General features: G+C 46.8%; 1 protein-coding gene across 3 annotated transcripts in view; it reads left to right on the top strand.

The window, feature by feature from the left end:
* LOC141085293 (B-cell receptor CD22-like) overlaps positions 1 to 27,582 on the top strand; it is a 221,488-nt gene that overhangs the window by 152,717 nt on the left and 41,189 nt on the right. For all 3 annotated transcript variants that reach the window (XM_073570571.1, XM_073570572.1, XM_073570570.1), the window contains 4 exons: positions 11,696 to 11,938; positions 12,172 to 12,262; positions 13,983 to 14,046; positions 14,207 to 14,286. In XM_073570571.1, the coding sequence (XP_073426672.1) occupies positions 11,696 to 11,938; positions 12,172 to 12,262; positions 13,983 to 14,046; positions 14,207 to 14,286 (478 nt within the window). The remainder of the gene's footprint in view (positions 1 to 11,695; positions 11,939 to 12,171; positions 12,263 to 13,982; positions 14,047 to 14,206; positions 14,287 to 27,582) is intronic.

Below are 27,582 nucleotides of genomic sequence, written 5' to 3'. Positions count from 1 at the left end.
CCCTTGCTGGGCAGGGCCCCAGCATTTGCAATATTTACCTCTCCCTGCTCCTCCGCTGTGTAGTCTGGGCTGTCAAATCCTTCCAAGGGACTGCCACTTCAAATTTGGTGAACTGATAGATGATGGTTATAACGTAGCTATGCCCTGTCCTGCTGGCCGGGCTCTAGCTTCAGATGATCAATGGCTTCCATTTCTTATGGACGTCGGCTCACAATGAGATGCAGTGGTGGTTTATCATCATCTTTCCCAGTTTTCCTACTCACAGACGTGTGACATTCTTGCCCACATTTTTAAATGTGCCCTCTCATGCCAATCCAATAGAATCGCCTACAGCCTGTGGCTTCTGTCTTTTGCACTCCTAAGTTACCTGACAGATCATGATAGGCAGTGAGGACCATGTCTACATCTCTCCCTGTGATCAAAATTTGATGGAGATGAGTAACGGTGATGGGATCAATGGTAATGTGATACAGCAACCTTTTCTTCACAAAGAACTGTTTTCGCTGTCTCCACACACAAAGTAATTGTGGGTCAGCATCGCCTCTGAGAATTCTCCCGGGAGTTTTTCCCATGATTAGTAATTCCTAAATGTCTGCAATCACTCGACTTTATGTCTGTATTTTTATCCATCTCGTTTCCTCTTGCGGAGAGTCTGGACTGTCTTACTGAGACAGAAATATATATGAAGATTTAAAAATACCCCAACAGTGTTTACTGGTGTATGCTTCAAAAACATTTGCTTTTTTTCTACTTTTTAGACTGTTGTCTAATCCATACTGAGGCTGTGAGTGTCTTTGTCGGACTCCGGAAATAAGCACGGAGATTTTAAATGTTTAAACTATGCTATGTATACCTGTTATCTGGAGATACTGTACCCTTTCTCAACTTTCTGCAATCTTGTCGAATCCATACTGTGCCTGAGACGTCTGAGTCTGCCTCCTGTTTACAGATGAGTGGTGTTTGAGTGGAACTGTTGGCCAAGTTCAAATTCTAGCTGTTTTGGGTGGTGTTAGATCCATTCGTCGAACTACAACACTTTGATAAAAATTCAGCTGTTTGAGTACGTTTCGTTAAACAAAAGCGTATCTTTTTTTCACATTAATAATGGTTTTCAATGATAATAGACAGTTTTAGGGTAAAGTAGCGGTGTCTGGTAGCCAGCGGTGTAGTACACCTGTGAAGGAGCTACACCGTGTGTGTTTCTAATAATTTTTTACCGCATATTGTCCCAAAAATCCTTTTGGGCCTAGTAACTGTGTTTGCTACTCAGAACAGGAGCCCACCCGTGAACCGAGCTATGCCGCCTGTTTATGAAAGAACCAGTTTTTGACTGGTTACACCATTTAATACTTTGGGCCTAGTAACTGTGTATGCTACTCAGCAGATTTGGCCACCCGTGGGCCAAGCTATGCCGCCTGTTTATGTAAGAACTGTGTGCTACTCAGCAGAGGAGCCCAGCTGTTAAGCAAGCTACAGCACCTGTGGTTTGGACACTTAATTTTTTCACATTCTTTCTGAAATGCCATTTAGGCCTAATTCCGGAATTACGGTTGACCTGCACTTACTGGGAAATGCTTGTTCGCTGGGAAGAATTGTAATCCCAAATCCCCATCACTAACGGGGTTCAACGTGTTATCCGCACCTGTAAGCGATACACGTTGGTCCTTTCATTGCAGCACGCGTGCAGCCCCGGACATGTAAGGGCATGACAGACCTGTTATTGGCTGATCTCGCGTGCCAGAGCCTCGTGTGTCCCTCTAGTAAGCTGGATGCGGACCGCGGGGGCATTCCTGAGTCTCGTTCTTTAACGGAATTAAGCTTGCAATCTGTGCAGCTTTTTTGTGGATGGCATGGTTGAGGTTGCCCGTGTTGAGTCCAATTAAGCCGCAGGCTCCTCTCCTGGTGGTTCCCTTCTGGACATTCCTTTAAGGTTCAGCTTTGCAACCATACTGCCCCCCGGAAACCAAACACTTTTCCTGACAGTGACATTCTGGTCAAAGAGCGCAATGACATCACGTCTGTACGCCCTCTGCCTAAACAGTCCAAGTGCAGAGAGATGGAAGATGGGGACGATGAGGAGTCCAGAGTACAGGGATTCCCTAGCAAGGAGACTTATTTAATTGTTTTAACGGTTGGGAGTAATTTTTGGGGAGCACGATACTCTGGAGAATGATATCTGGGGCCCACCATACACTGGAGCATTCCAAAGGTGGACATCAGTCAATGGAGCAGCATTTACAGGGCACGTTATACAATGGAGCATTAGAAATGGGGCCCATTATACATGGAGCATTATTTGGGCCCATAAGACACTGGAGCTTCATCCATGGTGAACAACATATACTGTAGTATTATGTAGAGTTCATCATATACTGTATGGAACATTATATGGGACCAATGATTCTGTATGGAGAAATATATGGGCCTCATTACTCTGTATGGCGCACTATGCAGTGGCCATAATACTGTATGGAGGAATATACTGTCTGTTTTTGTAGCTATTGGAGAATTTAAAATGGATATCAGTCATGTGATGTAAGAATTGAAGTATTTTTCATTGTACTGTACCGCTATTTCTCTGCCATATCAAAGGATCATGAATTGTGTCATGTGTTAAAGGAGCCCAGTGACACTCTTTGGCCCTGGGCCCACGAAAATCTGGAGCCAGCACTACCCCCCCACAACTTTAGCCAAATAACCCCCAGTTTTCAATGCCTAACTATTATTATAAAGTAAATTAAGGTTGACAAGCTTAATGAATAAGAATTTATGTTTTTGGCATTAAAATGGGCACTTTAGGTGTGTTTCCTGTCCTCCACTCACTGCCGACTTTTCTTCCCCATTGACTTACATTGGGTTTCGTGTTTCAGTCGGACTTCGACTTTTCACGAAAATCGGCTTATTTCGTTTGACCCGACTTTTGTGTTATCTGAAGATTCTTTCAGATAACACACTAGCAGCAGGGCAAGCGAGCTCCTGTAAGACATATTGTGCCATTTCAGGCCAGATGTCCAGTTTAGAGGCCCAATAGTCAAAGGGGAATGACCTGTGAGGGAGAACATCGATATGGGAGGAGAAGTAGTTTGTAACAAAAGTTGACAACTGCTGTCTCCTGTCACTTTTAATCGATGCAGTATTAGCAGTCGTGTGAGCGGTACTTGAGAAATCAGTCCACAACATGGTCATGAGACCCCTGTCTCCAACACCACTTCGGCTGTGTGCACCACGAACACCTCTTCCATTGTGCCCACTATGGCTAGTGGGAGAACCATCACCCCTGCTGTGTGCTGGCAATGCCTCAAACAAATGGTTTACCAGAGTTGCTTGTTTGTTAGCCATTATTATCACTAGGTTCTCCTGTGGCATGATGTTGTGTAATTTGCCTTTGTAGCGTGGATCGAGAATGCTGGCCAGCCAGTAGTCCTCATCCTTCATCATTTTGGCAATGCGGGGTCCCTTTTTAGGATCCGCAAGGCATAATCGCATATGTGGGCCAATGTTCCAGGTGTCAATAATGCACTGCCTCTGCTGGGTGGAGGAGCACTTTCTGGCAAATCCACATCCCTACAGTCACGCACAAACATGGTACCTGACCTTGGAAAGCCAACATTTTCTCTTGCCCCCTGAGAAGCATCCTCCTGCCCAAAATAATCATCCCCCTCATCCTCCTCCTCCTCTTCCTCTTCTTCCTCCACCTAGTCCAGGACAGTTCCCTGACCAGACAATGGCTGACTGTCAGCAAGACTTCCCTCCTCCTCCTCCTGTTCCTCCTCCGATGCAGATGCCAGATCCTTAATGTGCATCAAACTTTGCATGAGCAGACGCATAAGTGGGATGCTCATGCTTATGATGGCGTGGTCTGCGCTTACCAGCCGTGTGCATTCCTCAAAACACTGAAGGACTTTACAGAGGTCTTTCAGCTTTGACCACTGCACACAAGACAATTCGATGTCTTCCCTCAAACTGCCTGCTCGTGTATCCTCCCACAAATGTATTACAGCCTGCCTCTGATCGCACAGTCTCTCCACCATGTGCAGGGTGGAGTTCCACCTTGTTGCAACGTCTATGATTAGACGGTGCTTGGGGAGGTGGAGCAATAGCTGCAGCTTCTGCATACAACTGGAGTGTATGGCCGAGCGATGGCTGTGCGAGCACAGTCTTCGTACCTTATGGAGCAGGGATGTTAACTCCGTATAATTATTAAGGAAACGCTGCACCACCAGGTTCAAAGTGTGAGCCAGGCAAGGTATGTGTGTGAGCTTTTCAAGGGCTATGGCTGCCACAAAATTATGGCCATTATCACTAACTACCTTGCCTGACTCAAGATGTAGACTTCCCAGCCATGACTCAGTTTGTCGCTGCAAGTAGTCGGCCAGTACCTCCGCGGTGTGTCTGTTGTCACCCAAAGACATCATCTTTAACACAGCCTGATGACGCTTACCACTAGCTGTTCGATAGTGGGACACCTTGTGTGCAACACTGCCAGCTGTGGATGGAGTGCTTGTGCGACTGCACTCTGTGGATGAGCTTTCGCTTATGGAGGAGGAGGGTCGAAAGCCTACAGCCAACTGTTTCCTATACCATGGGCTAGGCAGCACTGTTCCACTGCCACTGTCCCCTGTGGAGCCTGCATCCACCACATTAACCCAGTGTGCAGTGATGGACACGTAACGGCCCTGGTCATGCCTACTGTACCATGCATCTGTTGTGAGGTGCACCTTTCCACTCACTGATTGCTTGAGTGCATGGACAATGCGATCTTTCACATGCAGGTGGAGGGCTGGGATGGCTTTACGAGAAAAGAAGTGCCGACTGGGTAGCTCATAGCGTGGGACTGCTTAGGCCATGAGCTCGTGGAAAGCTTCGCTTTCAACCAAACGGTAGGGCATCATCTCTAATGAGATTAGTTTGGCAATGTAGGCTTTCAAACACAGTGTACGCAGATGAGAGGATGAGTACTTTCTTGTCCTACTCAGTGTGTCTGGTAGGGTGAGCTGGACTGGAGAGCTGCATATGGGGGAAGTAGCAGTGGACCGGACGGAGTGAGAGGGGGTTGGTGATGGTATTGGTGGTGATGGCCTAGATTCAGTGTTGTGTTGCAAAACCATTGTGATTCCCTGAGTGCTTTGGCCTTGCGACGACACCTCAACATTTAGTGCTGGTGGTGTGCTTAACGGTGGCAGTGGTCTTACAGTGGGGGAAGCGATGCAGCATTGCTGGCTACCTTCAGTCGGAGCAGGTGCACATGTGCTACCTGAGGTTTTGTAGTCCGTCCACGCTTGCAAGTGCATGTTGGTTAAATGTCTAAGCATGCAACTGGTATTCAAATTTCTGAGTTGTTTACCTCGGCTAAAGGTCCTTCCGCACTTCTTACAGGTAACCTTTGCCTCATCAGTAGGATTTTGGACAAAGAAGTGCCACACTGCACTCTTCCTACTATGATATACATTTTCTGGCCTTGCACGCTGTGCTAAGTTGACCGTCCGGCCAAGCTGTCCTGCAACTCTTTTAGTTTTTGGTCCACGTTTTTGGACAGCTACGGGCCTGCCAGATAACCGCTGATGCGATGTCAATGCCTGCTGCGGATCCTTCTCTTTATCTGAACTATTACCAGCGGCACCCTCCTCCCCCAATGGATGCCAATCCGGGTCAAGAACTGGGTCATCCATCACCTCCTCTTCAAAGTCATCTGCACCTTCCTCTTTACCTTCCTCTGTGTCACCGTGTAAGGTGGTATAGTATGCGGGAAGGGGCACCTGAGTTTCATCAGGGTCAGATTCTGGCTCAGTAGACTGCGAGGGCAATGTAGTGCTCTGGGTCAATGTACCAGCAGAATCATCTAGCAGTGGCTGTGCATCAGTGCACTCCATGTCAGATTCATCTTGAACTGGGGAATTCAGGATTTCACTGGATAACCCAGGCATGGTATGTGAAAAGAGCTCCATACAGTAATCTGAAGTGTGGGCTGCCGCATCCTTAACTTTTGGTGGGGGTGAAGGACACAATTAAAGGTGTTTTTCCTGACCAGAACCCTGCACTGATGACTCCGTACTTGCAGGTTTCGAATGTTCAGAAGAGGAGGCAATAGAGCTGGTGGCTGTTTCGGCAATGTACGCCAAAACCTGTTCCTGATGCTCCTGCATTAAAAGCGGTTTTCCTACTCCAAGAAAAGGCAACCTTACAGGCCTTCTTGGGCCAGACGATGACGCAGGCTCAACACCTCCTGCCATAGCTGATATTGTGCTTTTGCCAGAACCAGCCAATGCACCACCACCATCACTACCAGCCACGCCCCCCTGCCCACATCCGCGGCCTCTTCCACCATACTTCCTCATGTTTGGGAAAATGTACCAAAAATACCAGCAGAGAGATGGTACTGTATGAGGAGCGTCCAGCTGTGTAAGGTGTATTATTAAATCTACGTATATATTTTGTTAGTCACAGACGCTCTCCCAGTATGTATTTGACCGTAATCCAGCAAGCAGATATACGGTACTGTATCAGAAGTTTACAGTTGTATACATTTTTTGAGTAACCAGCAATCTCCGTGTGTATGTATTTATGAGTGTCACACACACGCTGACTCTGTATAGATGTGACTGTAATCCGAACAGCAGATATACAATACTCTTTGAAAATCGGACAGCTCAATACGGTGTATGGAGAAATGGAAACGTCCATGCATGTATTAATGGAGTGTCACACACACGCTGACTCTGTATAGATGTGACTGTAATGTGAACAGCAGATATACAATACTGTATGAGAATCGGACAGCTCTATATGGTGTCTATATGGAAAATTTAAAATCTCCGTCTATTTTTATACGGAGTGACACGCTGTCTCTGTATAGTTTTGACCGTGATCAAACAGCAGATATACGAAACTGTTTGAAAAGCAGACAGCTCTATACGGTGTAGATCTGGAAAAATGGAAAATCTCCACTGTTTGATTTTCCAGAGTCACACATAGATAGCTTGTATTTGTCTGTGATACCAGCCAGTACACGGTAGTGTGTGAGGAGCGTACACCGCTATGCGGTGTATGTATGGAAAATTTAAATCTCCGTCTATTTCTATACGGAGTGACACACGCTGTCTCTGTATAGTTTTGACCATTATCAAACAGCAGATATATGAAACTGTTTGAAAAGCGGACAGCTCTATACGGTGTAGGTCTGGAAAAATGGAAAATCTCCTCTGTTTGTTTTTCCAGAGTCACACTGTCATGATCCAGGTTGGATCTGACAGATTAAATGCACAAAGTAACCTTTTTTTTCCTTTGGCTGTGTGCCAAAGGAGGTTTTGCCCCTGGTGGCCATTAGGGTCATTGCACTGTGGTGATTTCAGTTGTAGTTTTTCCCCCGGTGGCCATTAGGGTCATTGCACTCTGGTTACCTTAGTTTGTGCTCGTGATTATGTAACAGGTGTGATTGCTCTATAAAAGAGTATCAGGTGTGTTAATCACTGCTGGTGAAAGTTCCTCATTTGCAAGCAAGCCTGGGTAAATAATGGAGCTGAAGGAGAGTCACTGGCAGCCCAGTCAGAGTGCTGGAGTAGCAGCTATGTGTCTGCAAGGAGGGCTGGCATGGATTGGTGGAGTATCAGCTATGGTGTCTGCAAGGAGGGCTGCCATTGCTTGGTGGAGTGGCAGCTATGGGGTAGAGCTGCACTCAGAATGCTGGACTCCGTTGCAGAAAGCTGGACTCAAAATGTTGGACTCTTTGGACTCATTTGCTGGACTCTGTTTCTGGTCAGCTGCACGCAGGTGTGGACTCTGTTTGCTTCCAGAGTCACAGACAGCTTGTATTTGTCTGTGATACCAGTCGGTACACGGTTGTGTGAGGAGCGTACACGGCTATGCGGTGTGCGAAGAAATGAACGCTCGGGACCTGACCAGAGCAAAATAATAAAAGTTGGAGTGCTTTGAAAAAAGCAGTTTGAACAGCAGTGTGCACACAGCAATGCAGCTATCAGGTAGCCTTAAAGGCAGCCTAATCACCACCAGCGCTGCTGCACACAACAAAAATCCTCCCCTTTCACTGAACACTAACTGTACAGTGAAAAGCGCTATCAGCAGAAGCTATTTTTTTCTCCTTCCCTGCCTAACGCTCTCCCTATTCAGAATCAGCAGCAACACGTCTCACTATTCTAAGATCGGCAGAAGTAAGATGGCGGTCGGCGGTCACAGCCTTTTATACCCACTGTGACGCCACACAAAGCCAGCCAATCACTTCAATGCCCTTCTCTAAGATGGTGGTGGCCGCTGCCTATGTCATCGCGTTGCCCACAGTGTGCGTCCACCTTCATTGGCTGAGAAAAGGCGCTGGAAGCATTATTTGAAATGCGACTTTGGCGCTCTGATCGGTGACCTCTTGGCCGACCTCATGCTATGGTCGGGTTTCGATCGGTGAAACCCGACTTTAGCTAAAGTCGGCAACTTTTGAATTTGACCAACCCATTTCGCTCAACTCTACTTATCATTAATATTTTAGTATCCTGAAAGTCTTTAACTTGAATATTTATTTTCTATATACATTGTATCTGCAAGGAGTTTGTATGTTCTCCATGTGTTTGTGTGAGTTTCCTCAAGGTTCTCAAGTTTCAATGTAAAAAACAGCCTCATTTATCCTTATTATGGTATATACAGTCATGGCTGAAAGTGATGGCAACCTTGAATTGTTACAGAAAATTAAGTATTTCTCCCAGACAATTATTGCAATTGCATATGTTTTGTTATACACATGTTTATTTCTCTTGTTCATATTGGAACAACACAAAAAAACAGAAAAAAGGCAAATTGAACATACGTTTATCACAGTGAAAATAAATCTACACATGACAGGGCCCCATTCATCACCATAAATCTTATGTCTCCAATTCAAAACCATTTACATCACTGTGGTGACAAGCCCCTACTACTTTACATACATAATTAATCTAGCTATTGTGACTCTGCATGAACAATGTAGGCCTAATTTCATCTTCATGGATGACAATGCTCCAGTTCATTGAGGTGACATCATTAGGGAACGGCTACTGGAGACTGGGGTGCCTCCAATGGAGCGGTCTGCACTTTCTACACACCTGAATCCCATATAAACGTAAGGGGGTGAAGTGCAAGAAGAGCCAGGTGAGGGCTGTTTCCTCTGCTCCATGCCTGGAACCATTAAGCAGGGCAGCAGGTTTCCCGGGGGACAGAGGAGGGGCTGAGCACAGGAAGCCAGCAGAGCACAGGGTGGGAAAAAAATGTGGGCTTTCCTCAGAGTAGCCTGGGCAGTAGACAGGGAAGGACGCTGACAGAGAGTGCAGAAGAGACAGAGCTCCTGGTCACAGAGTAAAGTCCGGGGTACCGCGCTTAGGGACAGCAGAACGCAGAACATGAGTATGTGAGACTGTGTACTGTGGAGATGTTAGAGCTGCGCCCTGACCCCCGTGGACAGATAGACCTGCAGAGACAGTAGCCCGTGACTACAAACAGTTGGAGTCTGCAGTGACAGATGAGCTGTGTCCTGATCCCCGTGTGAAGTCTGTGTTCAGAGCAACGGCTGCAGCTGTAGAGACAGCAGCACGTGCAATGGCACAGATCCGTGCAGAGAGACCGGGTAAACTGCTGAGACGCTCCCCTGTGACCAAGGGGCATTTAATAATGGGATGGTGACCTGTACAGAGAGACTTTAGAATGTACAGGGTCGCTGTGGTTGGTGTGTAGAGGCAGAGCCCCTGACCGGAATATCGTCAGCCTTAGACCCCTGTGGCTCCTGCGTTAACCCCTCATACCCCAGCTGGACTACACTAGGGACCCCCGGAGACAGAGGACAGCAAGCACCGCTGGTGCCTCAGTGCCAACGTTGGACAAGAGTGATTCCTGCAATCAAGACCCCTGAGGACTGATAAGTTTGTCCCATAGGAAAATAGCTTTTATTGCTGTTCGAATACTGTTTATGCTTTTTAGCTGTTTTGCTAAACCAGCTTCACATATTATTCTTATCTACACCATTATTCTGTATATTTCCCTGTAAATTAACCTCCCCTTTAACTGTTGGTCTGTCTGCTCCGTGGTGACATATATACTTATTCCTGCACGCTTTTACATGTAACCTATGGAATCTGGTGAGTCACCGTGTAGAAGTTCATAACTCTGTACCCCTGAACCTCAATGACCTGATTGCTGCACTTCAAGAAGAGTGGGACGCCATGTCTCAGCAGACAGTAACTCCTCTTGAGAATAGCAGGAGATGTTGTTGTCAACCTGTAATTCATGCTCAAGGCCGCATGACAATTTTTTGAGACATTTTTTGTTGGGGTATACCCACCAGTGTTGTTACCTTTTGTTTCAATAAACTGCTTGAAATTAGGAAATCACCATTGCTGGTTCTTCTTGAATGTCCTACTTTCAGAATAAAATTCACCCGAATAAATTTCACCCGAAAGACAAATATCCCTAAGTTTCTGTGAGTAGTGTTGATATATTCAGGAGATTAATATATATTTCTTTTTTGTCCATATGACCTAAGAGAGGAGAGTTTTAATTTTATAGGCTTAAAGGATGCAGAAGCAGCCGGATTTGAAGAAAAGAGAGACTCAAAAGATCTCTGTGGCCAACATTAGGAAACTTAGTATGGTGAATGACACATATTAGTTGAGGACCCGGTTGGCCCGAAAATTCAAGTTAAAACTCAGTAAAAGAGAAAATATTGCTACAGTTAAAACTAAAAATTAAATGGCGGTTCTTTGTGTACAAGGGCAATATTAACGTCAGGCGTCAGATGCAACTCACATTTTTGCCATTTGGAGTCTCAGGAGAATTGGATGGTTTATTTTCATAAGAGATTTTGTTGGAAAAAAACAACTACATTACAAAAAAATAACAATGAAAAAATCTATTTTTTTATTTCTGCCATTTTGTGTTAAGTTTTAAAAAGTGAAAGAAAAATCATGGCTCCAAGATATTATTAAAAGTTTAATTTGCTCTGTAAAAATGGGGGAAAAATGGAATATTGTAAAATAAAAACAAACAATAAATCTAGAAATAAAATAACACTTTAATTTTAGAATGTGCTATTCCAAAAGGTGAATTGTTACTTCAGCTCTAAAGAATATGTTAAAGACCTAAATAGTTTTTAGGCTATGTTCATACATATGTGTGACACAACTGAGTGCTATCCAATTTTTTTCTAACCTGCTCTTGGCCACATAAGGTAATTCGGGTGTATTAATTCATTTATTGAAATTGTGGATCCTACATTGAGTTCCATGAGATTCAAAGCATGTTGTGTTTTGATACGATTTGTGGATCAGACTCGGTTAAACAATTGTATGGGTACCGGCGAGATACAAATGCGCATCGTAAGGATTCTGATTTGCTTATGTGTCACGCTGATCTGTTGCTTAATGATAAAGTTGAATAACAAATGTGACTTTGCAAGGTTTTTTGATTGGTTTGCAAGAAAAAACACCTAATGAGTGAAAAAAACACAGAAGTTTAAAAAAACAACAAAATAAACTAGGATGCAACTAGGATAAAACATAAAAAAATCTGTTGCTTGAATGTGGGAATGCATCCTAATAGTGATTCTCTAGTAAATTGGCTAATATTTCAGTGGAATTTTTGTTTGCCTTCCTTAAGATCAACATCGTGATGGGTCACAAATTTTATAGTTTTGTGTTTTTATTGCTATTTCTCCCCACTGTAGATGCACCAATTGGAGTTCACATCACTGTGAAGAATGAAGGTGAATTCACTAAATTCATCTGTGACTTCCGAAGCAGCCGACCTGATGTAACTCAATACACCTGGATGAAGGATGGATCCATATTATGGAGTGAGACTGACAAGAATCTAATCATGGGCAGCAATGTAGAGAACTATGGGCAATATTCATGTATCGCTCACAACAGTGTCGGGGATTCCTCTTCCTCTGAGATCTACTATAAGGGTAACTGTTCTCCAACTAGAAACATCATTGACTCACTTTCTCAATAGATTCCAATAATTATATTTTTCCCAATACGCAACTTATTTTTTTTGTTTTTTTCAGAAGAGATTAACACAATCCATTGAGAGCTATGAAAGAGCAAAATTCTAGTGACAGATTCCCTTTAATTTCCATTGCTCAACTTATTTAAATTCCCTACTTAAAGCCATTTTGACTTTTCTGCTTCCTTACAGATAACATTTTGTATTCACCTGTGATTTGGGGTTCAGTTGCCGGAGCTTTCTTTTTACTTTTGTTTATTCTGCTCCTGAGCCTTTGCTTAAGGTAAGAAAAAATATTAAAAACTAAACTGTGATTGTTTAAATCACAAATTAAGGAATATTTGTAAGTCTCGTCCATATCATGGGAATGCCACAATATTGTAAAAAATGCATTTTGAATACAAAATGTTCTTAAACCGCAACATAGACTGAAAGCCTGATTCTCCAAAAAAAGAAAGGATTAGTAGGGAACATGAGGAGTAAAAGAGAACAGAGGATGTGGGTTAGAGGAGAACCCTTCCTAGAAGTTCTAAGCACAAGGCCGGGGCCTGGTCCCTGAGGTTGTATGAATACTAATGGTCCTGCAGCAGACACCGGAGGAATAGAAGTAGTGACCACTTTATTCCCACACAAGACTTGGGGGCACAACAGCAACTGGATAGTGAGCCGGAACTTAGTAGCAAGGAGTCCCCGAAGCAGGCTACAGCTGTCTGCCGTACAAGTAGAGTTCATAGGAACATCGGACAGGAGAAACTCCAGTGTAACTCAGTACTAGGAGTACTTCATCTAAAGGTGGTATAAGCGGAGACGTTCAGAAAGGCACATGTTGGCGTAGTGTTGGAAAGGAGTATTCCATCTGGCCTTGAGGTTGACTGAGTCCCTGACCCTGAGGACACGGCACGGAGGCAGGCACCTGTTTGCACAACAGACTGTGAGTAAAGCTTTGGAACTACATGCTCTGGTGTCCTCCACTTATTTCTGCGCCAACACACCCAGCACTGCTACATCTTGGTGCTCGACATTGCCTCACCTACGCCTTCCCTTGGTCTCTACATCTACACTGGGACTACAGCTCCACCTGTGGGGAGCTATAACATCTTTGCTGCGCCATACAATCAGTCCCGGAGGATCTGCATGCAGCGTCGGCTTAACACCTCCCTTGCCGAACACCACAGGTGGCGTCACAAACTATTGATTTCAACTACATTTCACCATGCAATCTCCCTTTTACTTGGGCGCCCAGGGCCACGGACCGGGTCACCGCTGCTGTGACATTCCCATCTGAGAGACCGGCCCGGTACCGAGTACCCCACAGCCTGGGAGGGCGACCCATTAGCGAGTCTAAAATTTTCTTGCATTAAAAATGTTCTGCGTTTACTGCGCAGCATAGATGCGAGTTTCACTATGTCCTTTAAGTAATTTATGATGAGGACAAATCATCAACAAATCAACTATATGTTGTTAAACTTGTAGGTGAAATGACCCGGGGGAATAGTTAATGTCATCATGGACAATAGTTAGTTCTGGAAACCAAAATTTTTTTTTAATTCAAATTATATTATTTCAGGTGGATATTTAATCTGAATTATTCATGTTTGGTTTATTAAAATTTATGCTTTGATCCAAAATTTCAAAAGTTAGCCTGAATAAGTCTTAATAAGTCTTAATGAGTCCAGATGTGATCTGTGGCCTAACTTTGGGTTCAGATTCATATTAATCGGCATTTGAGATATTAAGCCTGCAAACATCCATTTTGTGAGTGACTTTGCTGCCCAAAAAATTACCATTTTCAGTCATTCAAAATATCTAGTTCAAGGCCACCTTAAAAGGATTTACGTACTGTACCTATGTGTGTTGTCTATAAAATTCTTCATGTAGGATGAAGGATAAAAAAGTTATGTTCACTTTTTCAAAACATACATTTCATATTTTTACTTTTTTACAGAGATGGTTCTTTAGTTTTTGAATATATTTACAGTGTTACATTTTATTATTTTCAATAGACGAAAGAAGAGGTCCTCTTCAATTCATGAAACATCGACCAAGATTTCCAAGATTTCCAATAAGGTGAGTGCTTCTGAATGGTCAACATTGATCTTCCTCCATTGTTTTTTATTTTATCCATATGCCATTGTGAATTAATTGTGTTTGTTACCATTGTTATATATTTCTATTCCCTTCATTCAGGAAATTTTAAAAAATTAATTATGGCAATGTTTTCTCGTAGAACGATTTGGTAAAGGATGACAATCATCATGGAAATCTTCTGAGCAGTCAGAATGCTCCACCACCTCCTGTGAGATCAGAGTGAGTTTATCTTTGAATCCTAGTTGGAGCTTGCCCCCATTTCTTTGAGTAGGATAGGCTGAAATACAAGCTGCATCACCAAATTCATACAAGGTCATGTCTGGAATTTCAGTCAAAGAGACCATTAAGGTCCATAGGTACCTTTGACCTTATGATCTGTTGTAAACCAAGCAGTAGGATCATCACATATCATATATAGAAGGGATAACCAAGCAATATGCCATCAATTTCTATTATTAAAAACTACAAATATTTTAAAGAAGCACTCATCCCTCTGCTCCTCCTCCTCCTCCATTCGTCCCTCTCCTCCTCCTCCCTTCAAAGTTTTTAGCCTCTTTCTGTATTGTGATCATCATATTATACAGCACTGTGTACTTACAATTGCTCATTTTGCCTTTCTTCCCAGCTAATTCTTCTCTTTTCACTGCTCTATGTAGAAATAGGAAGGCTTTTTTCCTTGCATTAATCATTCCCTTCTTCAACTCCGGACCCAGATGTTCCATCCTCCCCATGACAGTGACTTTTGCAGTGACTCATGACTAATGGAGGGAAAATTGAATTCCTCCTTCTACATATAGCTTAGAAGGATTCAGCAAATGAGTTTTTAATCATGTGTAGGGATGAGCGAGTACTGAAGTATTCGGACTCGCTATACTCGTACCGAGTATACCCTAATACTCGGGTATTCGGTACGAATAGCGAGCCCAATGATAGCCAATGGAAAATGCGAGTAATTGTCTGCTGGACCCTTCAAAGCAGTCTGGGGGCTGAGGAAAATGCTAAAAAATGTGCAAATGTTAAAAAATGTATGCTGTAAACAAATGTATATAACATCGGGGCACCTGGTCAGGGGCTGCACGATTGTTTTTACACCACTGCTTCACTAGTATGTACAAACACTATTTTAAGTCCTTTGGTTTTTTGCCGGAAGAGTGGGACTCATATGCCACGTACGCAGTGCCAGTGATATATCAGAAGTACCGTAAGAGCGAGTGATGATGGAGGCAATCTACTGACAGCTAAGTGTGTAAGTTGTGTAAGGAGAGCAATCTGCCCTAGGGGTAGGGGCTGTGTTATGGTTAACGCAGGAAGAAGCCACCCATCATCATCCTCATCATCATCATCACAAGGGATTTACAATTATAAAGCTTGGACTACTGTCCTTGTTGTGCCACTGCCCAATGTGTAGGCATAAATTTAGTGGCTTCAAAACATTAGCACATGGGGCTGTATCATAGTTCATGAAGGAAGCAAGACAGGTCTGAAGGGACAAACAATTATGATGAAGCTAGGACTACTAGCATAGAGGTGGCCGTGCCCAATGTCCAGGCACAGCAATAGTGCCTCCAAAAATTAGCCCAAGGGGCAAAATAGTATGGTTGATGAAGGAAGAAGGGTCTCACTCTCATCACAAGTGCCTCCGATGGGAAATATTAATTAACGTAACATTGTTTTTAGCTTATTGACCATGAGGTACATGTGTCAGAAGCAGGTTTTGAAAACATGTGTAAGAAGAAGAAAAGGGGCTTGTATGGGAAGGAAATGGCATGGATGTGATGACCAATTTAAAAAAAAAACGTGTTGGGTGACTTTAGGTTGGGATACTGTCATCTGGAGGGCTTAAATACTGTTGCGAAATCCAGTCCTTGTTAAGTTTTATCAGAGTCAGCCTGTCTGCATTCTCTGTAGTCAATCGTGTGCGTGTATCTGTGATGATTGCCCCAGTGGCACTGAAAACACGCTCTGACATCACACCAGCAGCAGGGCAGGCCAGCACCTCCAAGACATAGAAGGTGAGGTCGGGCCAACTATGCAGCTTGGATACCGAGTAATTAAACGGTACAGAAGCGTCAGGAAGGATGCAGGTATGGTCACTTAGATAGTCATTGACCATCTTGTTTAACTTCTCCCGCCTTGACATTGCTACTGTTCCAGCTAGTCCTTGGTGATGAGCCGGTTTATTGAAGATGGCCCAGTTTGTGGACATTTTACCACCACCTCTTCTGGACTTGCTTGGCGTATCTCTCCCCATTAATGCATGCTGTTGCACAGAGCTGGTATCTCTGCTAGCAGTGGTGTCTGAGGGTGCTGTTGCCATCAAATTATCGAAAATGGCCTTCTTGAAGGATTCCATTATGAAACCCCTTGGTGACTACAACAGTAGCGAAGGAAATTTGTCCTTGTACCGTGAGTCTAGAAAGGTGGCCAACCAGTATAGGTTGCAATTGAAAATGTGGATTATGCGAGGGTCTTGGCAGAGACAGTCAGATAGGAAGTGTACCAAGCTGCATAGAGGCAAATTTTCTGTGACCCCTGAAGGAGGAACAATACCCATCCTCTCCTCACACTGACTCTCCTCCTCCACCTCCTCCTCTTCAGCCCACCCATGCTGGACAGACATGAAGCTGGGGTTTGGATTCCCCTCTGTAGCATGACATGTCCCCTCGGTACCACTGAAAAAGAAGTCCTCTCCCTCCTCATTTTCATGATCCTCTTCATCCCCCAATGTTACCTGATGATATTGGCTGGGCTTGGTAGGATCACCCATTGTGAAATCTTGTTCCATACCCAGCTGCTGGGCATGCAAAGATTTCATTTTTTGATTCTGCAGCGATTTTTCAGCAGACATATCATAGGGATGGTTATGCTGATAATAGCCTGATCACCGCTCACAAGCTTGGTGCAGTACTCAAAGTTATCAAGCACCTCACAAATATCAGCGATCCACACTCACTCGACAGTTGTTATGTGTCTTGGCTGAGTCTCAGTGTGATGGGCATGTTTCAGCTGGTATTCAGAAAGTGCCCTCTGCTGCTCACTTACCCTTGTCAACATATGATATGTTGAGTTCCACCATGTTGGCAGGTCACAAATGAGTCTGTGGTTTGGCAAATTAAATTGCTTTTGAAGCGCTGCAAGACCGGCAACAGCGGTTGAGGAGTGGCGGAAATGGGCGCAAATACAGCGCACCATCTCAAGTAGGTACGGCAAGTCAGGGTATGTTTTTATAAATTTCTGCACCACCAGTTTCAGCACGTGAGCCATGCATGGCACGTGTACCAGCTTCCCGAGCTTTAAAGCCGCCACCAGGTTACGCCCATTGCCGCAGACAACCAGACCAGGTAGGAGTTGCAGTGGGGAGAGCCACTGATCGATCTGTTGTTTTATTCCTTGCCAAAGCTCTGCTGCAGTGTGTGGTGTGTCACCTAAGCAGATCAGCTTCAGCAGAGCGTTTTGCCGCTTTGCCAATGCGCTGCTGCACAGCTCCCAACTTGGGTAATTCAGCATAGGATGATGAAGCTTAGGAGGAGAAAGAGGGGAGACTGGACATATATGATGAGGCGGAAACCCTGATTGAGGTTGGGCCCGCTATTCGTGGCGTGGGTAAGATATGTGTTGATGGTCCATTTTGAGACTTTGTCCCACCCTCCACCAGGTTCAGCCAGTGTGCCATAACAGAGATGTATCGTCCCAGGCCACAAGTACTTGTCCACGTGTCTGTTGTAAGATGGACCTTCCCGGTTATGGCGTTAGTGAGAGCACGCTTTAGATTGTTTAAGACGTGCTGGTGTAACGCGGGGATGGCACACCGGGAAAAATAGTGCCGGCTGGGAACCGAGTATCGTGGGGCAGCCACAGCCAAAAGATCACGGAAAGACTGTGTCCCCACAAGCCTAAATGGCAACATCTCCACGGCTAGCAACTTGGCAATATGCGCATTCAGTATTTGTGCTTGTGGGTGCGTAGCTTGGTATTTACGCCTCCTTTCACACATCTGGGGCACGGACAATTGGATGCTTTCCTGGGACAAACAAGTGGATGAGCTTGTTGTGACCTGTGTCTGTGCAACCGCAGCTTGTGAGCAAGAGGTATGATGATCACCTGCTTCCTGCCCAGAAGATTGGTGAGGCCGTATCACAGGCGACATGGCAATGGTTTGACCCGCAGTCGCAGACACTGATTTGGTACCCTGTTGTTCATCCCACCGACTAGGGTGCTTGGCTGCCATGTGTTTCCGCATACTGGTGGTGCTTTGGTTGCCTTTGCCCTGGCCTCTGCTCAGCTTCTTATGGCAGATGCTACAGATGACAACATTTGGTTCAGAAGGACTATCGGAAAAAAATTTCCAGACAGCGGCTGAACGCACCCATGCCTTGACTTGGTGTCTTTGTTGGTGCTACATATCCACCTTCTTCCTCTGTGCTGCTGTGCTGGCTATGTGTGCCAATGGCCCAGGTCGGATCAGTGGTCTCATCATCGACCACTTCATCATCCATGTCATCCTTCTTCTGTGTTGATATTGGCGACTGGACAGATGGCAACTGTGTGTCATCACCACCAGCCTCCATCTCTTCACCCGGTATATCATGTGGATGAAAGTGGCTTTCTTCTGGACGTGGGGTTTCAAATATTTGGCCATCCTCAACAGACGATACCCCCTCACGTTCCTCTTCAATTTCGCAAGGTGAGAGGCCAGAGGCAACAAAAGAAAACGGACCAAACAGATCCTTGGAATGACCAAGGTTGGGGTCAAATGTTTCCTGTGACTCCTGACCGGGTGATGAACTAGGAATAGGTTGAGAATAGGATAACCCAGTGTTATCTGTATGGACAATAGACTGTTTTGTCATGGACGATTGGGTGCTGCTAAAACATTTCGTGGAGGCCTGATCAGCCATCCAAGACAGTATCTGCTCTTGTTCTTTTGGCTTCCAGGCCCGTTTATGTTCCAGACCGGGAAATTTCGCCAGGAAACTAGATGCATCAACCTTCTTCAATCTCCCAGACTCTGTGCCTTGTTGGGCACCAACGACCTCTTGTCCACATCCCTGTCCCTTCACAACAGCCTTTTTAGGAATTTTGGATTTTTCTGCCATAGTAGCAGATGTACAGATGCAGATATTGGGAACAAGGCACAGTTAGTGCTTTGTGGAAGATAGCACTACAGCCTAGTACTGCTTTGTGTTTTACAAACAGTACCGCAGCAGCAGAAAAAAATTGCCCTGAGGTTTAAGGTGAGATTACGCACCCCAGTAACCACACAAGACATCGGTGTTGCCACTAAAAGATTGCCCTGAGGTTTAAGGCAAGAATACGCACCCCAGTCACCACACAAGACAGCGATGCTGGCTGCGTGTCAGTTGTGCAGTACCGTGCGTGCATACTATTCGCTGTGAACACAGCACCGCAACAGCACAAAAAACTGCCCTGAGGTTTAAGGCAAGAATACACACCCCAGACACCACACAAGACAGTGGGGCTGGCTGCGTGTCAGCCGTGCAGTACCGTGTGCGCTTACTATTTGCTGTGATTATGTGAACGCAGCATGGCAGCAGCACAAAAAAACTGCCCTGAGGTTTAAGGCAAGAATACACACCCCAGACACCACACAAGACAGCGGTGCTGGCTGCGTGTCAGTTGTGCAGTATCGTGCATGCTATTCGCTGTGAATGCAGCACGGCAGCAGCACAAAAAACCTGCCCTGCAGGGGTAAATGTGACCTAAAATAAAGCTGGGAAAACGGTCACTCCTCGGTCCCTGACCTTATACATTCAGCTCTGAAAAGACTTTTGGGTTTCACAGAGGATTTCTAGCTGATTTGAACCAAAAAACACAACTCTCCCTAGCAGCTGCTCACACTCTCCCTACACTAGCTGTTTCTGCATGCAATGTGCAGAAAATGGCGGCGGCAGGCAGGGCTTAGTGCCAGGCTATGATTGGTGACTCATAGGAAGCTGGGTGGCCAGCAAATCATAGTAATGCTGCCCACAACCAAGAAGGGTGCGGCATTACTGTGATTGGCAACTGCTGGGCGGGAGAACCGAATAGCGAGGCGAGTAGTGAAATACTCGCTATGTTTTGAGTACCCCGAGTACCTCATTGTGACGAGGTCAGCTTAAGCTGAGTCGATTTCTTTAGAGTGGACCCTCTGGGTCATGGCACCCACCCACCTAGGGTGAGCTGACCTTCTGAGGAACCACCCCCTATACAGGGAGTGTCAGGGGCAAGACCAAGGGGGTGAGCCACCACGACTGCTGGAACCAGACGGCCGGCTTAAGTAGACACTAGGTACGAGTGTCTGACGACAAAGGATGTGCAGGAAACAAGACAAGACATTCAAGGTATCTCCATTAAGGCAAATTCAGGATAACATTAAGTGCAAAATGTGATAACAGGCAAAAACAGCAAGGTACGTGTTAAGGTTCGCGGAACGCACCAAATTATAAAGTAGTAGGTGCGTTCACAGCCCAGGGTCCACCGTGCAGAGGTGGTAGACCGCTGCTAGACAATGGCGGAAGAATAGAGTGGCGTGAAAACAGTCACACGTGGGTTACGTCACCCAGTGTGAACAGGAGCGGACTCTGTTAATTCACAGAGCCGCACAACCGCTGAACGTGGATGCCGGAGCCTGTTTAGCTCACAGAGCCCGGCCAAAGAGCGCACAGCAAATGGCCACAGAACTCTACCCCAAGGACATGGGGTTAGAGTCCCTCTAAGCCCACTGAATGCGTGGCGTCGCTACCACGAACGCCGCTATAGACGCTGGCTATGGAGTGTAGAGCACTCGCACTGAGGCGTGCTGAGTCACTGATGATGGCTAATGCCTGACTCAAACTCTGACCTACCTATGCCTAAGCCTGGGTACTAGCAAGCTAGGCTGCACAACACATGCATGCCAAGGGTAGGGGTTTCATAATGAGTCAGTCACCAGAGACATTTATACGTGCATACATCACTCACTCCTTATAGTCTGAAAATACAGTCTATCCTAGCGGATGGCTGAACGGCCATGTGAACCTTTTATAGCCACGAGCGTCCGGGACCTTCCTGGCTTCTCGGATGGGCCAATCCGAACAGGAGCAGGACCTGAGCACGTGACCTTCGATCTCCAATGGGAGATCACTCCATGGGCATGCTCAGTGGCCCGACATGGGGACTTAGTCCCTGGAGAATCTCGCTGCTGAGCAGCATGTACTGCCATAGCTGTGCCAGAGGTGGCAGCAGCAAGCAAACCCACGGAGCTGGTCTGGGCAGAGCGCTGGTACTGACGAGTTTGCTGAGCAACCTCCTCTGCGGCCGGAGAGGAATGGGAGACCGTCGGAAGCAAGGCTCGGGATTCCCGCTGTGCAGCAACAGGAACCCGACGCCTAACATTACCCCCCCTCCTAGGGCCCCCTCCTCTCTGAGCCTCGCTCCGCTCAAATTCCGCAATGAGAAGAGGAGCGTGGATGTTCTCCACCGGCTCCCAGGTCCAAGCCTCTGGACCATGACCCTTCCAATCCACCAAATAAATTTTTTTTCCCCGCATCATCTTGCATCCCACGATGGCATTGACCTCAAACTCATCTGACGACAGGTCTGATGTTCCTACAGATGGCTCAGCAAACCGGGACATGTGAACCGGCTTAAGTAGAGACACATGAAACGTGTCCAAAATGGCCAAGTGTGGTGGAAGAGCCAGGCGATAGACCACCGGATTGATCTGCCGAGGACCTTGAAAGGACCAATAGAGCGCAGTGCGAACTTAGCCGATTCCACCCGCAGCCTGATGTTTCGAGTGGAGAGCCACACCAAGTCACCAGGGCCGAAGGTCAGAGCCAGGCGCCGGCGAGTGTCAGCGGAGGACCTCATTCTCTCCTTGGAGGCCCGGATAGCATCCTGCGTGCGATCCCAAATGTCACGTGCCTCCACCACCCAGTCTGCCACCCTAGAGTCTGTGGACGACACAGGCATGGGCACAGGGTCACGTGGATGGTGGCCGTAATTTAAGAGGAAAGGGGTCTGACTGGTGGAGTCGGCCACAGCATTGTTCAAGGCAAACTCCGCCCATGGCAGCAATGGTGCCCAATCATCCTGCCTAGCCGAGACAAAATGTCGCACATATGTCACCAGGGTCTGGTTGGCTCTCTCAACCAACCCGTTCGTCTCGGGATGGTAGGCCGAGGAGAGATTTAGCTCAATGCTGAGCAGAGAACAGAGCTCTCTCCAGAACCGAGACACAAACTGAGGAACCCGGTCGCTGACAATCTTATCCGGCATACCGTGCAGGCGGAAAACATGTTTGATAAACAACGCTGCCAGACCCCGTGCCGAAGGTAGCCGAGAGAGTGGTACAAGATGCACCATCTTGGAGAAACGATCGGTGACCACTAGGGTGACCGGATCTCATATGGGGGGAAAAAAATGTTGGAATCTTGTCCGTCTGGACCCCACAAAACGATTCCCCTTTCCAGATATTGAGATAGCCAAAATTTGAGCTCGTTGCTCAAAGTTTGAAAAAATCCAAATTGAGGTTTTTTAAGATTTAGGTATTTTGCATAGTCTGTTAGACTATAAAGAATGTGACAACAACACTGCAGAAATAGCCCTGACCAAGTTTTCGAACTATTTGTGGTATTTGAATGCAGAGTTGGTGGGATTATCGTTTTTTGATCCCACCATTACAGACAATGAAAAGTTGTTAATGGCTAATAAATTGCTCAGTAGCACAGATGAATCATCAGAGCACGCTTACCTACATGAGTTGATAATTTTACATAGTTATCTAATCTATTCTAGAGCTTTTGTTAAAGTAGTTTTTGAAACGTCAGAATATAATGCTCGGCATTTGCTTACAACTTGCAGGACATATTGTTTTTGTTCTTCATCTTTTGTCAGAAGGTCGTTAAAGTCGGTTACTTCCTACCTCTTTTAATTTTTCTTTCCTAACTTTTGGCTTTACAACCCTAGCATGCTCTGATGGTTCATCTGTGCTACTGAGCAATTTATTAGCCATTAACAACTTTTCATTGTCTGTAATGGTGGGATCAAAAAACGATAATCCCACCAACTCTGCATTCAAATACCAAAAATGGTTCGAAAATTTGGTCAGGGCTATTTCTGCAATGTTGTTGTCACATTCTTTATAGTCTAACAGACTATGCAAAATACCTAAATCTTAAAAAACCTCAATTTGGATTTTTTCAAACTTTGAGCGACGAGCGGCACGGGTTAACGTCGTTTGATCGAGCTCAAATTTTGGCTATCTCAATATCTGGAAAGGGGAATCGTTTTGTGGGGTCCAGACGGACAAAATTCCGACATCGATTTTTTGCGATCACCCTAGTGACCACCCAAATGACAGTGCTGCTGCTGGAGTGGGCAGACCCACCACAAAGCCCATACCGACCATCTAGCAGGGCCTGTCCGCAACCAGCAGAGGATAGAGTACCCCAGCGGGCCGCTGCCGAGAGGGGCGATTCTGGGTGCAAGAGACGCAAGCCCGAATATAGTCCCTGACATCATGGGCCATATGCGGCCACCAGTACGTCCTCGCCAGGAGTTCAGAGGTCCATTTGATCCCAAAATGGCCACCCACCCTGGACGAATGAGCCCAAGAGAGGACCTCCGGTCGCAGTTGGGCAGGGACCAAAGTCTTGCCCAGAGGTACATATGTAAGAACAAAACCGTTGGCACAACCCTGAGAAGCAGCACTTGGGATTCGCGGTGGATACTGCGTCCACACTCCACAAATCACCACGCAGTGGGACGGCTTCATGTGCCTCCTCACAGGATTGGTCTATCTCACAAAGCCCAGTCACTAAGAATCTCACAGTACAATATATCGTACATTGCTGAAGGTCCTAGACCGAAACGTCTGTGTATGTATGTACTGTTGTATAATTAAAAAATCACCTTTCTGCATCAGAAACCTTTGGTGTGTGCCAAGTTTATATATATTTTGCCCAGAGGTACAGACTCGAGAGCAACCGGAGCCAGGGTCCTCAGGCTCTCTGATGGGACTATCAGCTGAGGCTCCTCATCCTCCGATGACACCATGGAGTGAGAAAGAGCATCGGCCCGGACGTTCTTCTCCCCGGAGAGAAAATGCAGTGTGAAATGGAATTGAGAGAAGAACAAGGACCATCTGGCCTGGCAAGAATTCAGCCGCTGGGCTGTCTGTAAATAGACCAAATTTTTGTGGTCGGTGAACACCTGGAATGGGTGGCAAGCCCCCTCCAGGAGGTGTTGCCACTCTGAGAAAGCCAGCTTCATTGCTAGCAACTCCCTGTCCCCGATGGAATAATTCCTCTCTGCCGGTGTGAAAGTCTTAGAGAAAAAGAAGCATGGGTGCTTCCGACCTTGCGAGTCCTTCTGAAAAAGGACCGCTCCAGCACCGACGGAGGAGGCATCCACCTCCAGGATGAAGAGCTTATCTACATCAGGGCAATGTAGAATGGGAGCACTAGCAAAGTGGGACTTAATGGAGGCGAAGGCCTTGGAGACAGTCTCCGACCACAGTTTGGGGTTTGCATCCTTCTTGGTGAGGGCTACCAAAGGCGCTACCAAAGTTGAGAAATGGGGAATGAATTGGCGATAGTAATTTATGAACCCCATAAAGCGCTGCACTGCTTTGAGAGAAAGGGGTTCCTGCCAATCCATCACTGCCTGTAGCTTGGCAGGATCCATGGCCAAACCCAGGGCTGAGATGATGTAGCCCAGAAAAGGCAAGGACTCCTGCTCAAACACACATTTCTCCAATTTGGTATAAAGAGAGTTGGCCCGCAGGAGATCGAAAACTTTGCGAACATCTCTCCGGTGGGAGTCAATATCTGGAGAGTAAATGAGAATATCGTCCAGATAGACTACTACCGAGGTGGTAAGCATATCCCGGAAGATGTCGTTCACAAAGTCTTGGAAGACGGCTGGAGCGTTACATAGCCCGAAGGGCATCACCAGATATTCATAGTGCCTGTCTCTGGTGTTAAAAGCCATCTTTCATTCGTCCCCCTCACGGATGCAAATCAGGTTATAAGCTCCCCGCAGATTGAGCTTAGTAAACACTCTCGCTCCCTGTAGCCTATCAAACAGTTCCGATATCAGGGGCAGAGGATACTTGTTCTTAACGGTTATGGCGTTAAGGCCCCTGTAATCGATGCATGGACGTAATTCCCCATTCTTCTTTTGGACAAAGAAGAATCCCGCTCCCGCCGGTGACACCGTCTTCCTAATGAATCCTCTTGCCAGATTCTCCCTGATATACTGAGACATGGCCTCTGTCTCTGGGAGAGATAGGGGATATACTCAACCCTGTGGAGGCTCAGCACCGGGCAAGAGGTCAATAGGACAGTCGTAAGGGCAGTGCGGCGGAAGGGTCTCTGCCGCCTTCTTGGAGAACATGTCTGCCTACTGCTGATATGGCTTGGGAAGCGAGGAGAGATCTGCAGGAACCTCAGAAGTAGCGACCTGTATGCAGTCTCTCAGACACCTACCCTCGCAGGACTTGCTCCAACCGAGGATTTTTCCCAAAGTCCCCTCTATGTGGGGAGAATGAGATCGTAACCAGGGAACCCCTAGGAGGACCTGATCGATCCCTTCGGGCAAGACAAGGAGAGACAGCATCTCCTGATGGGAAGGAGACAAAGAGAGTCTCAGTGGAGCCATCTGGTGGGTGATTTGGGATGGGAGTATTGCCCCATTCACCACTGTGATGGTGACTGGTTGAGGTAGTAAGACCAGGGGGATTACGTGTTGTTGAGCGAAGGCAGATGACATGAAATTGCCCTCTTCCCCAGAGTCCACGCAATCCTCCACAATCAGAGTGGATGAATTAAACTCTAACGCCCCTTTAAACAAGAGCTTGGAGGAGAAAGTCGCGGTGTCTAGTAGGTCCCCTCCGATAACCACTAGACGGGAGCATTTCCCGAGCGCTGTGGGCACTGGTTAGCAAGGTGCCCAGTCTGCCGACAGCGGAATCAGACTGGAGGTACCCACGTGGACCGGGACCTGGGCCCTGTGCGGGACACCTCCATGGCCTCTGGAGGCTTGGGGGGCTGACCGGGAGGTTCCAGTGGTCTAGCAAAATTTGGAGCCAACTTATATCATTGGCAGGACCTGGAGCGCTCCAGCCCTCGCTCACTGAAGCGAATGTCAATTTGGGTAGAGACCGTAATGAGCTCCTCTAAAGTGGTGGGCACCTCCCTGGTGGCCAGGGCATCTTTGACATGATCAGCCAGGCCTCTCCAGAAAACAGATATGAGAACCTTATCTGGCCACTCCAGTTCCGAGGCTAGAGTTCTGAAGAGGATGGCATACTGGCTGACCAGAGACGCACCCTGGGTTAGAGTCAGCAACTGAAGTGCGGTATTGTGCGTGACCCGAGGACCCAGGAACACCTGCTTCTGAGTGACCAGGAAATGGGTGGCATTCTGTACCAGGTGATCCACGCGCTCCCACAGCGGGGTGGCCCACTCCAGGGCCCTGCCCGACAGGAGGGAGATGATAAACCCCACCTTGGCCCGCTCGGAGGGAAATCGTGTGGCCAGCAACTCCAGGTGAATGGAGCACTGACTCGCGAAACCCCTGCATGAGGCACTATCACCTGAGAACTTCTCTGGCAGCGGGAGGCGGGACAAGGTCGGGGCAGGACTGGCCATAGAGACACGGGCGACAGTCTCTGTAGCTGCTTGGACGGCGACCGAGGTAACATCTGCAGCTGAGGTGGAATGCTCTAGCGCTGCCAACCTACCCTCCAGCTGCTGGATGTACCTATGCAGTCGCTGTTCATCCGCCATTATTAGCCAGAACCTGGCGCTAGGATAATGTTAAGGCTGGCGGAATGCACCAAATTATAAAGTAGTAGTAGGTGTGTTCGCAGCCCGGAGTCCAACGTGCAGAGGTGGTACACTGCTGCTAGACAATGGCGGAAGAATAGAGCGGCGTGAAAACAGTCACACGTGGGTTACGTCACCCAGTGTGAACAGGAGCGGACTCTGTTAATTCACAGAGCTGCACAACCGCTGAATGTGGATGCCGGAGCCTGTTTAGCTCACAGAGCCTGGCCAAAGAGCGCACAGCAAATGGCCACAGAACTCTACCCCAAGGACACGGGGTTAGAGTCCCTCTAGACCCACTGAATGCGTGGCGTCGCTACCACGAACGCCGCTATAGACGCTGGCTATGGAGTGTGGAGCACTCGCACTGAGGCGTGCTGAGTCACTGATGATGGCTAATGCATGACTCAAACTCTGACCTACCTACGCCTAAGCCTGGGCGCTAGCAAGCTAGGCTGCACATCACATGCGTACCAAGGGTAGGGGTTTCATAATGAGTCAGTCACCAGAGACATTCATACGTGCATACATCACTCACTCCTTATAGTCTGAAAATACAGTCTATCCTAGTGCATGGCCGAGCGGCCATGTGAACCTTTTATAGCCGCGAGCGTCCTGGACTTTCCTGGCTTCTCGGATGGGCCAATCCGAACAGGAACAGGACCTCAGCATGTGACCTTCGATCTCCAATGGGAGATCACTC

The sequence above is a fragment of the Dendrobates tinctorius genome, unplaced genomic scaffold, assembly GCF_039654945.1.
Source record: "Dendrobates tinctorius isolate UK_male_01 unplaced genomic scaffold, ASM3965494v1 ptg000028l, whole genome shotgun sequence".
NCBI lineage: Eukaryota > Metazoa > Chordata > Amphibia > Anura > Dendrobatidae > Dendrobates > Dendrobates tinctorius.
The sequence above is the reverse complement of the archived record's forward strand: the minus strand, read 5'-3'. Positions and strand labels throughout refer to the sequence as shown.